This window comes from Phocoena phocoena, chromosome 11 (assembly GCF_963924675.1).
Source record: "Phocoena phocoena chromosome 11, mPhoPho1.1, whole genome shotgun sequence".
In the NCBI taxonomy this organism is placed as follows: domain Eukaryota; kingdom Metazoa; phylum Chordata; class Mammalia; order Artiodactyla; family Phocoenidae; genus Phocoena; species Phocoena phocoena.
The window spans coordinates 30,701,268-30,714,332 of NC_089229.1; the positions used below are offsets into that span (position 1 = coordinate 30,701,268).

Below are 13,065 nucleotides of genomic sequence, written 5' to 3' on the forward strand. Positions count from 1 at the left end.
TGGGGATTACTGGGAGTGTACATCTCTACTTCTGACACAAGTGGCTGGATAGATGTAAATGCTTATTAATATTTCCAAAACTACAGCTGTACCCATCAAGCTTGATAAGTGCTGTTAAAATCATTCCACTCCTCTTACCACAGTCCCTGACTGTTGCAGTGTTGTCCTCACTGTTAACCCCTACTTTATTCTTGATACTCTACATGTTCCTGTCAGATTGATCTTTCTAAAGCACATTTTAGCCTCCAGTTTTTCTGTGCCTTCCCAAATTCCTTCACCCCTCACAATTTGACCCTTGCCACCCTCTCTTGTTGCTGCCCTGTGCAGCAGTATCGTGTCAGCATTCTGCCTCTATGCTCAGGGAGGCTTGTAACCTCATCTCTCTCTCTTTTTGCTTTTGTTTTATAAACCTTTTCTAAAGGAGCCATCACAAGGTCTGTTTCCTCCACGAGAAGCCTTTCTCACTAAGTGCTTAGTCAACAGTTTCTCCTTTGAGGTTCGTCAGTATGCTTTTTGCTGGTAGCATTTATTTGATACCAAGTTCTGCTATCTCTCTTGCCCTTTGTTTACTTCTTTGTATTCATAATGTTTAGTAAATAAATGGTGATCATGTGGTTTCTTTCCCTTTTTGTTTTTCTGAATTCTGAAATAATCTCCCTCAGAAGTAGTCACCACTCTAATTATTCCCTTGCTTTTCTTTTAAAGTTTACTATTTATGATTGAATCAGTAATGAGATATTTTTTCATTTTGGATAGTTTTAAACTTTATATAAATGGAATCATACTGCATATATTTTACTATAGCCTCCTCCTTTATTTAGCATTAAAATCCTGAGGTTCATGTGCATGGATTCTGAATTCATACATTCATATGTTGTTGCACATAGTTGTATTTCATTCATTTTCACAGCTGTATAGGATTTCAGTGAATTTACTACAGTAGTAATTCCCATGATTATACATTTATTCTACTGTTGATAAACAGGTGGGGATTTCTGATTGTGGTTTGTTTTTCTAATTAATTTACTGTTTATTGACATATAGTTGATTTACAGTGTTGTGTTAGTTTCTGCAAGACTGTGGTTTGTTTCTGTTTTTGCCATTACAGTGTTGCTCTAAACAATGTCAGCATCATTGAGCTTTCTAGCTTTTGCAGTCTTGTAGGTATTAAGCAGTATTTTGCTTTAATCGTCCCTTTTCTAATTACTACTAATGTTTCTGAAAATCTCTTCATATTCTAGATAACTGTTAGGTTTTCTATAATTTTTTCCTTAGGATTGCTCTTCTTTTCACATTGATTTGTAGGTTTTTCTTATATATTTTAGGTATTTGTCCTTTTTCAGTTTCAGATATAATATCTCCTCCTATTCCATTATCTGATTGTTAACTTTGTGGTAACCATTGTTAAACAGAAATCCTTAATTTTGGGGTAAACGGATCAATTTTTTTTTAATTTATTTAGTTTTTGCCTTATGGTTTTACTTTTGCAGCTTTTAAGATATTCTTCTCTACCCTGGGTCAGAAAGATATTCTTACACATTTACTTCTACTAACTTTGTAGTTTTAACATACCGTTTAGGTTTATAATTTATCTGCTGTCCATCTTTGTATGTAGTATTAGGCAGGGATCTATTTAGTGATCCCGTTTTCTTAGGTACAAGTCATCCTTCCTCTATTGATTTGTGGCACCATTTTTCCTTTGTATTTGTTTTCCATATATACAGGGCTTTGCTTCTGAACTCTTTATCGGATTGCTTCCTATTTTTTAAAGACTTCTTTAATGTCTTTATATGAGTTTTTTTTCTTTAAAGGTCATATGCATTTTTGGGGTTTTTTCCTGATGTATTTAAAAATTTCTATGGCATTATAAATTATGATTTTTAAAAATTTACATTTTCTGTGTGCTGAAGTACAGACAGGTAATTGACTTTGTATATCAATTTTGGATCTAGTAAACTCTTAGTTTTAATGATTCAGCAGTAGATTCTTTTAGGATTTCTTTATAGATAATTATATATGAATGACAATTTTTATTTCTTCTGTTCTAATTCTTACATCATAATGCTTTTATTTCCTTTTCTTGTCTTACTGTACTGGCTAGGACTTTTTTCTGCATCTTTTGAGGTGGGTCATTTCATTTTATTTTTAAAATCCCTTAATAGGTGAATCCCATTGATTTTCTAATGTAAAAGCAACTTTTTATTCCTGGGATAAATTCAACTTGCTCACAATGATCTTTTCTTATATATTGTTAGATTTGATAGGCTAATATTTTATTTAAAATTTTTGTATCTATGCTAATATATGGATATTTTCATTTTAGAATATATTAGGAAATACCCTCTAGATTATTAGAAATGGCATCCACTTTCCTATGGTATAAAAATCTAATATTAGCTTTTTTTAATGTATATATACAGATTAATCCAAAGCTTGATGTAGTCGATTTGCAGACCTCTACTCCCCCTGTTGTGGACATCCTTTCTTTTGATTCTACCACAGTAAGTTTTCTTTGGCATTTAAATGGTATTTAATCGTTTGGCACAATCCATTTTCCTTAAAAAGTGTGTGGGAGGGCTTCCCTGGTGGCACAGTGGTTGAGAGTCTGCCTGCCGATGCAGGGGATACGGGTTCGTGCCCCGGTCCGGGAAGATCCCACATGCCACGGAACGGCTGGGCCCGTGAGCCATGGCCGCTGAGCCTGTGCGTCCGGATCCTGTTGCTCCGCAATGGGAGAGGCCACAACAGTGAGAGGCCCGTGTACCACAAAAAAAAAAAAAAAAAAAAAAAGTGTGTGGGAGAGAACATAAAAAATGGGCTAAATAGCCTAACACCTTAGCATAGAAAAAACCTTGTACAAAAGTCATATTTACAATGTGTCTAAATAACCACAAGGGGGAGCAGTACCAATTTCTAGAAAAGCTTCGATTTGAGGACCTTGAGCTCAGTAGAATCCATACCGTCTCATCTCCTGTTAAGGTGCCACCCATGTGACATTTCACTTGCTGTCACAGAACAGATTTCCTTCTTTGGTAACTGCCTTTCAGAGGTGCTAAACTTACGTCTAGTCTCCTTAGAAGGTGTAAGAAAAGCAGTCATTTCCCTTTGTTCGTCTCTTGAAGGATAATCCAGAAATTAAGAAGTATTTCTAACACTTGCAATTTTGTTTTAAAAAATTTCATACATATAATTTATTTACTAAGTGTATCCAAAGACTTCAAAAATTGAGAGTTTTAGCATTTCAATTTGAGTCTGCTTAATCTTTGCAAAGCAGATTATTTCTGCCATCAATTCTGCTAGTCAGGGCAAAACTAGTTATAAGAACGAATGGGAGGACTTCCCTGGTGGTGCAGTGGTTAAGAATTCGCCTGCCAAAGCAAGGGACACGGGTTCGAGCCCTAGTCTGGGAAGATCCCACATGCCGTGGAGCAAGTGCTCTGCAACGGGAGAGGCCACAACAGTAAGAGGCCTGCGTACCGCACAAAAAAAAAAAAAAAAAAAATTAACTAGACATCGAATTCTTGCCATAGTGCTTAGCTTGTAGTAGGTGCTCAATACTTATGTTCAATAAATTACTCAAAAGTCTCACTGTTGAAATTTACAAATTCTGGTGAGTTGGGTGTTTGCCCCACTGGTGAGAGGAGCAAAAGATAGGTGGTTTTTGAGATGTGCTGCCTTCTTGTGAGGTAGTTGGTAGACTAAAATTGGGTGTTTCTGGCCTAGAAGATATCAGAGATCATCAAAAATCTTTGATTGGAGCTTTGAGACTCACTCTCCCTGCCAGTACCCTTTGAAATTTACAAAACCTCATGACCTGAGGAATCCATGTGTTCTCAATAGTGTGCTATGGAGGTGGGTGTTAGTGCCACCTAGCAAGCGATAGCAGGGTGTCTGTCCCTGGATGGTAATGCAGAAGTGCCAAAGTCAAGTGTCTATGTTATAGAACCCTAACTCGGGAATACAGGGTACGCAGGATTTCAAAAAGACAGTTCTTTTTTTTTTTTTTAATTGAAGTATAGTTGATTTACAGTGTTGTGTTAATGTCTGCTGTACAGCAAAGTAATTCAGTTATACATATATATAATTCTTTTTCATATTCTTTTCCACTATGGTTTATCTCAGGATATTGAATATAGTTCCCTGTGCTATGTAGTAGGACCTTGTTGTGTATGCATTCTATATGTAATAGTTTGCATCTGCTAACCCCAAACTCTCAGTCCATTCCCCCCCCTCCCCCTTGGCAACCACAAGTCTGTTCTCTACAGGGAAGACAATTTTTATAATAAACGTGACACGTTTGCAGTTGTGTTACAAAGCAGAATAATAAGACTGAAGAGTACAGTTATTACCCACATAAGGGATATTATTAGGCTGAATTATATGATATTGCCATTTTGTAGGCAAAAACGATCTAATACATATCAGTGATTTCCCATGGTTCAGCCCCACACATAAGCATTAAAAGGAAGACTCCACTGTTACTTTGAGTTGTGTGCTTGATGCTACATAAAAATAAAACAAACAAAACAAAAACTTGTTTGCTATAAATTGGTTTGGAATTAGGCTAATGATGTCCCCCTTAGATTTTTTTACAATCTGGAAGATAGCTGCTTGCCTCCTGGCAAGACATAAGGACTCCTGATTTTATTTATTTTACTGACACATTTTCTGAAGACAGATATTCATGAAGCATTTAGATTTTTATAAAGAGTATCTTTAAAGAGCTTTCCTTTAAGTTTTCAATGTATGTGTCTTTCTTTTAGCTCATTGATAGATGATAAGTGGTTAGAAAACTAAAGCGCAATCACTGTAATTGCCTTTCCATTAATCTAGTAGTAATTCTTAATCTGTCATCTCCTCTGTATTGGCTGCTTTTCTTTTGCTTCTGCACAACAAATCAAACATAAATGTAAAGGAGATTTGTTTCTATTCTGGCATGAAGCACTATTGTGGTGTGAACTTTGCATGTAATTATAATGAAAAAACACAGAGAAGTATTGGAAGCAAAAAAGAAAAAAAAGCAGTATTTACAGATGGTTTTGGTTTTTGTTATTGTGGTTACTGTTTATTTTGGGGATTTGTTTGTTTGGTTTTTGCAGACTGGAAGAAAGTTTCTTTAGAAGTTCATTTTCATCAAGATGAGATGTAAAAAGGTTACTCTTTAAACCTTAATTTGTGAAATTTCTTAGGATAAAAGTAGGTTTTTTTATGGTGTAAGAAATAGTTGGCTTCTGTTCCTGTTTTGACTTGATTTAATATTACATTCAGGATGATTTCTAGATCTAAGTGTATTGATATCTATGCTCTGATGCCTTCTTACAACAGAGAAGAAATTATGGCATACAGTGTAACAGTTGGTATCTTTGTGGCTTGCACTTGTGTCTCTAATGCCAGGCAGGAAATTTGATACAATATTTAGGGATCAAAGTAAGCTGTTCCCAATCTGCATTTTTAAAGCTTTGTTGTAAAAAAAAAAAAAAAAAGTTTCTGTAAAGGGATATACTGGCTGTCACATAGACATAGTTTAAAAATGTTGATCTCAAATTTCTGAATCTTATTCCAATTACGTTGTCTCTTGCTATTTGCTGATCTTTTAAAGATTATTTAGTTCAAGATTCCCATTGAGTCTTTTAATGTTTTCATTTATTCTATTAGACTGAGGTTTTGTCATCAAAATTGTACAAGGCATTTAGCGCATGTGGTGTGGCTACATCCTCAGCTCCTCTCTTCCCAAAGGCAAATAAGACAGTAATTTCTCTTCTGTGTCCTAATATAAAGTGGTGTTTATTTTTAAAATACTAACTAAACGGAACTTATTTAAAATACTCTAGGATTATTAAAATTGTTATTTTTAGGTAAACTATATTCCTAGGTTTTGATGTATTTTATTACTATTTGTCCAACAAATGAACATAATGAAATTGATGATCTTGCTAGTATTACTCTGATTGACTCAAAACGCTGGACTCAGAGAACTCAAAGAGTGTCCTTGCCTTTACTCTGGCAACTGTGTAGAGTATGAATGTAATATTTATGCCTTTCTTTAGAATTAGGGACAGTTTTCAGGTTAAATTAATTATTTACAATAAACTGAGAATCTGAAGTTATATCATAGAAGAAAATCAAGGTCTACAGTCTTTTCTTGCTCCATCAGTCAAATATTTAAAGCCACACTGCATGGAGGCATCATATGATATACTGAAGACAAGCTGGCCGCCTCACCTCAAGAAACTTACAGCCAAGCCAGAGAGAAATAACAGTGTAAGAAGTAAGTGGCAGTTTCAAGATACTAGATGCTAAGGGTATATGATTGTCAAAGGAAAGGTTGTTAACAGAAGGATTCAGAAAAGGTCATGAATGGGCTAGAGGAAACTAGAAGACTTCTCTAGCAGAAAACATTTGACCAGTTCTTGACCTGACTGAAGATGGGTAGGATTTTGATAGAGACATTCCAGGTGGGGAAAGCAAGGTATAAGTAGATGCCTTAGAAGTAATTGAAAATACAATGCGTACCATGGTAATAAAAGTGCAGCCGTCTAATCTGGAGTCTCTGCGTTGCCTAACTCAATGGATAGCAGATGTGGTAGGATGCTGGGAGCATACCTACTCACACACATTTTTAGCTCTCAATCAGTACTTCTTGAGTAACAAAAAATACCTGCCCCAGAGAAGCCTACATTGTATATTCTAGAGGAGGAGACAAGCAATTCACAGATTTAAAAAAAGTAGAGCATATAGTATAGTAGACGGAAACAATGCAAAGGTGTAAATAGCACCGAAGTTAGGTAGCAAGAAGGGTGCATTTAGATAGTATGGCCAGGACAAGAGTCATGTGAAAGGTGACATTTGTGGAAGGAACTGAAGGAATGACAGTGAACAAGTTAGATGACTATCTGGGAAGGTACTCCAGGCCATGGGAGCAGTGCCGGAAGGCCAGATGGGGAGTGAGGAGCTGCCACTGGAGGGTTTCCTGCAGAGATAGGGGCATAATCTCATGAGTGTTTTAACAGGGTCACTCTGGCTACTGTGTTGAGAATCAGCTGGGGGTGATGGCGGAGGGGAGCAAAGAGACCAGTTCGGAAGCTAATGAAATCGTCAGACAGAAGGCAGAAGTGGCTTGATCCAGGGTTGTAGCAGAGGAGGTGGTGTTAAGCGATCTGATTCCGGATGTATTTTGAAGATGGAGCCAATGGACTGGATGTCCGCTGTGGGATTCCCTGTCTCCTTTCCCCAGGGATAGTAAGGCGCAGCCCTGAGTAATCTCAGGGTGGCCCAGCTTATCTCCTGGCTCAGCATCATTTGGCCAGAGGGGTTGCTGAGAGAAAAAAAGATTTGTGATTTTCCTATCTTCTTTTCTGGGATTAGGAAGGTGATCGGCTGAATCAAAGCAAGAGAGGCTGTGCTGTTTCTGTGACTTTGAGAAGCACAGTGGTAAAACATAGTCCTCCTTCCTAGGTGTCCTTTAGGTTTGCATTTTTCAGCGATGTTTATTGGTTTCCCTTTTGGAAAGGCTGTCGCATCAGCCTATTTTTAGGAAGAAAAAAGTTACCCACTTTCATGGAGATTGTCATATGATATATGCTCTCTGAAAAATATTGATATATTGATAAAATAAAAGGACATACAAAGAGTAAACTTACAGCTGCAGAGAGGATATCTCCATGGTTGTTGTGGCAACAGTTCGTCCTGGTTACTGGACAACATTGCGTAACCAGTTCAGAGCTATTCCAGTTCCTAACTGCTTATGTAAGCAAAGATTTGGAAGGACTTACTTGAAAGAACACAGTGTATGAAACCTAAATGTTCAAAACTAAAATTTGTAATTTGAAAGTGTAAAATGGGAATATGTGATGCATTGTCCCCAGATACCTCATTTACCTTTCCAGGAAAATCAGTAAAAATCATGTTGTGCAAACCTCCTGCTTATACTGCTTTTCTATATGCTAACATTCCTGCATTTACATAGAAACAGCTTCTAAATTTGGAGGTAGGTGAAATTCTTTTTTAAGTGTTTGAACTTTGCAACAGTTTATAAGGTAGCATTTGATTTGTAAATTCGGGACATATGATTTCTGAAACTAGATATGTTTGTAACGTTGTTGTTGCTTGCTAAGCTTAAGGAGACAGATATTCATGGTATCTTTAGGCATCAGTTCAGTGGCCCTGGGGACTTTTCTCCTGCTCCCACTTGAAGTGTTTGAAAGAAAATGAACACAGGCATTTGTAAAATCCGCCTATGGACTGTACACAGAGGTGCTTTCCACAGTTTATCCTCATTTTATTATCCTCATTTTTTATCCTCATATTTTTTTATCCTCATTTAGTCTTAATTTCAAATGATAGTGAATATGTCAGGTGAGATACAGTGCTGCTTTTTTTCTTTTTTTAATCCAGTGTCTCAAAAAGTTAAGATGCTTAGTAGGAGTAAAAGATGAATTCTTATCAGGGCTGAGAAATAATTTTAAAACATTACCCTTTGAAATTGAAAGAAATAAAGTAATTAAATTGTCAAAGCATTTTAAAAATAAGACATACATGATAAAACTAACAGAAGTAAATAAGAAAAAATACACTTCCACAAATCTCTCACCCTTTAGAATAGAAAACACATTTATGGTTTTTTCAGATACAAGCTATTTTAGAGATAGAGAAAACATTAGAGAGGAAGAGACGATTTCCAAATTAGTTGCATCCTTGCTTTAGAAGTACATCATGACCTATATGTTATAAGAACTACCAACAGTTGTGAATGTGATAGCTGACCTTTAAAAAAAATGTGTTTTGGGGATTATAGAAAGAAAAAAGAAGCAACTAAAACTTTTAGTCTGTTAAAGGAACGTGGCTTTTTTTTTTAAAGCTGATTTACTAAGATAGTACCATTGTAAAAAGAGAGTAATAGTGTGAGTCAGAGGGTTTCTTTTTTCCTCCAAATAAAATATACTTTTTGATAAAAATCATAATAATCATAAGTCCCAAATGTTTAACTATCCTTAACGACTTAACTAATTTGAGTTTCATTCCCTTTAAGTTTCAAGGTCACCGAGAAAGAAAGCTTACATTAATGAGTGTTTCCTTTTACCAAAAATTTTATACTAAGTAAATTTTTAAGCATAGTCCTAGTTAAAAATTCATGCAGTGAAACTGGTCTTTATAACCTGTTGACAAAAGTGATTTAGGACTTAAACTTTTCTTTATGAAATGTAAAGAGGGAGAGAACTCTACAAAAGGATTTTATAAAACATGCTATTTGGGAGCCCAACAGAATAAATACGTTTTTTAATTTCCTTTAGAAAATTAGCACATTTCTGGGAACTGGAGGTTTTGATGTTCCAGGTATTATTTCTGCCTTCCAACTTCCTGAGCTACTGTATTTCTAAACTGCTGCAGTCATCTGGACTGTCGCAGGCCTGGGAATCTAAGCCGCATCCCCGGTTCCCACAGTTGAGACTGAGGCGTGCAGAAAATGCCTGACAGCCTCAGCCCACACACCCAGTAACAACTGGTTCCTTCCTCTTCCTGTGGAAGAGCAACATCCTCTGAGATGAGAAGAAATGCACCCTGAGGAATGCAGGAACAGCAGTGAGTTTTTCACACAGGAAATTACTAGGGGAGCATTCTGCAAAGTGCTTGTCTCCTGGACTGTCAGCCCATAATGAGCTTCCTGCTGACCTGGAGGATGGTTTACTATGGAGCTAAATGCCGTTGGCAGGTCTGTCAGAGTTGCCTGGAAGATAGTGAGCTTCCCTTTCAGCTGTTCTGTATATTACACCCATCTGGTTTTGAGTAATTTGGTGCTGCTTATACAGTGAAGCTAGTTGGCTTTGCTCCTTTATTTAGCCACCTGACAGCTAATTGTTCGGTGGAAGTAGTCAGCAAGTCTGCTGAAATGAATTTTTTCAGTCAGTTCTTTGTGCTTTATGAAGTCAGGTTATGTAAACTATATTAGGACTTCAGAGGGATTAAAATCCTCATAATCTGAGTGAACTGGCGGCTGATGCCCAGTGCTGGTTCTTGCCTAGTTCCATCTATGTCTTTCAGTCTCCTTGCTTTTACCTTCTGAAACAGTCAGGCATCAGTAAAAGATACCACACTGTGTGCACAATCATACATCCTTGAGCATACAGAAAACTCTGCTGCTTCAAACCAGCCAATCCACCAACCCCTATAATTTAAAAATTGAGACTGACTTGGAATGACTTTTACAACTGAAGAATGTTCTGGTATAATTTTTTTTCCCCTAATTCCTACGTATTTTCTTTTTCCTTTACTTGAGATAATGATGGCCACTGTAAAGCCCAGTTTTTATATCATATGTTCTTTTAAAACTGCTTTCCAGATCACTACAGAATTTTGGTGGGTTTCAGCATTTATGGTGGCAAAATTCCTTTACTTTTCATGTATTTGTTTGGATTATTTTACTGAAGCACATAAGAGTTACATGTTGTTTGTTTTAAGTTGAAGGGGAGATGGAGAAAAGGAATGTCAGGCATTTCCTCTTCCTTTCAGAATGTCTTTTTAATGAACATTCCTCTTCCCTCCTATGAACAAACCATCTCAACTCAGTGAGGGGCCTCTAAGTGTCTAACAAACCAACTTCTTTCCTTTGTTCCTTCAGCCCTAGAGTTAGTTGCTTCATGCATTTACTATTTCTCCTCACCTCTGTGATCCCTTTTAGCCTTTGCAGACTTCCAAACCTTTTTAACCAGTTCCCTATATTAAATTCTCTCTGCTAAAATTACTGTTGTGGTTTCTGTTTTCCTGCTGGATCCTGAATGATCATCCTAAAGATCCTAAACCATCCTAGAGAAACAGAAGTACAGAAAAAGACTTGTATCCAAGGATGTTTATTTCAGCATTACTTATAACAACAAATGGACACAAGTCAAATATCCTTTAAGAGAGTATTAGTTAAATAAAACTATAGTACATCAAGTGATGGAATATTATATAGCCATGCCATGTTTAACAACAGCTAAATGCATGTGTATGATTCTGAATTTGATTCTGGGTCAGTAGAAGAATTGCTATAAAGAACATCACTATGCCAGTTGACAAAAATTGAGCATGGGCTTTACCTCTTTGGTAGGGCTTTGTAGTTACTTTTCTTTTACTGCTCTTCCCAGGTCCCCAACCTCACCCAATGAATTATTTTCTTTGTTCTTTTTTTTTTTTTTTTTTTTTAAAGAAAGAGTATTCTTTGTGGCAAGAATTGTGTGTGCCTAAGGTGTCTTTGGTGGTGTTATTGCTATTCATTCTGGTGTGTGCAGATATTATTTCCTTTGTGGAATAGGTGATAGTCAGTTTCCATCAGATTTGGTTACAGTGTGAATTTTATGAAGTGAATCCTATTTTTCCATTGACTTTTATTTTTAAGCAGAGCTATGTTTTCTTGGTAAATATTCTGTTTATTGGGCTGGAAATCTTATGGGCTACGCTTGAAAGCATGCCCAAATCCATAATTACAGTGTTACAGTAATAGTACACCTTGTTCCCATAGCTGAAACTTCAAAAGACATTTTGTAATTCACTCGGAAAGTTCTTCTGTTTGAAGCTACAGGTTCAGTAGAATGAATCTGCGTCCCATTTTGTCCATTCTCTAAGGTTGATATTGTGTAAACTAAATTCATTTTAAATGACATCTAGCATCAGGCAAAGTACCAGAGTAAATATTATTCTAAATTCAGAAACAATGCATTTTAGGGATAATAATTAATCATCTAATGAAATTTTAATTATTTGTTGATAAATAATTACTTGTTTTAAACAGAACTGGAAATGCATTATTTTAAGATAAAGTGAAGACAGTTGTGTGCTTTGGAAAATCAGTTGAAATTTTGAAGAATTTGACTAAGAAATGCACTCTCCCAGATTTGTACTTTTAGAAAATTCTGTGTACTTTCTGTAAAATTCAGTACACAGTAAAATTACTGAAAAAAATTCAAGCTGTTAACACTATTTAAAAACTTTGTTCTTTTTCAAGAAATCGTTTATATATGTTCTGTGAATTATAAATGCCATAAAACTATGGCTGTTTTACATTTTGGGCACTAATCTATCAGAGTCACACCCTCTTCCTCCCAACTCAGGGAAAACAACCTCTTTCTGATATACAATTAAATGACACGAAAAATTTTTAACAAATAATATGTTTTTTAAAATATCACCATTTTTTAAATTGAGTAAACTGATGTTTATGACACAGAATTGAGGAAAAAAATTTTCTATTTAAAAATAAATTATCTCTTCCCTGAAATGTATTTGAAACTTTTTATTTAGAGAGCAATAGTTTTCCCTAAGGTATTATATGATTAATATTTTAATCAAGCATTAGGATCTTGTTATTTCTGTTACTATGTGCTATGATTATTTTTATGTACTTATTAGTCAAGCAAAATGACATTCCTGGGGTTTATCTCAAATTATGTTTTATTTGTTTATTTTTAGTTTTGCTTTGGCACTTTTTCCAGGCAGTTCTCTTGGCAACAGTGGCATTGCTTCTACTTGTCATGTTTTATGCAATTAAGCTCTTCCAGTATATTCCCCATCACAACTTATTTCATGCAAATGTTCTAGCTGTTGTATCCAGCCATTAACTTATATAATTTTTCCTACAGTATTTTTAGTCAAAATTATTTTCCTAAATGTAAAGGAAAAATGAATTTTATGAGAAGCTAAACAATGAAATTTGAATGGAAAAAAATCAGAATGTACTGAAAGTTTTTGTCTTTTCCTCCTGCCTCTACCCTTCCTGGTGCCAGTCCTCACACCAGGGTGGGAGATTTGGATCTGACCACATTAACTAGGATTTGCTTTTTTTCCTCTGCTGCTTATATACCTGGCACAAGAAAATCTGGAGTACTAGTAGACTGTATGTGGAGACTGTGGCCAACCAGCTTGTTAGAGTAGCGAAACGAGTACATATGGAATTAATTACTCTCCTGCCATAGCTCTGCAGACCCCAAATGAGTAAATCTTGGCAGGAATAGAAAATCTTTCAGAGTACTAACCACAGATGAGCTGAATTTCTGCAGGAGCTGAGCCCAGGGCAGTGAACCTTTGGTTGCA

At 36.0% G+C, this 13,065-nt stretch overlaps 1 protein-coding gene across 2 annotated transcripts in view; it reads left to right on the forward strand.

Annotated features, from left to right (window-relative positions):
- The window catches only part of POC1B (POC1 centriolar protein B), a 102,882-nt gene that overhangs the window by 62,169 nt on the left and 27,648 nt on the right, over positions 1-13,065 (forward strand). The window contains exon 10 of one of the 2 annotated variants that reach the window (XM_065887547.1): positions 2,421-2,501. The exons of the other annotated variant lie outside the window; for it this stretch is intronic. Coding sequence (XP_065743619.1) covers positions 2,421-2,501 — 81 coding nt within the window. The remainder of the gene's footprint in view (positions 1-2,420; positions 2,502-13,065) is intronic. 2 annotated transcript variants of the gene reach the window in all.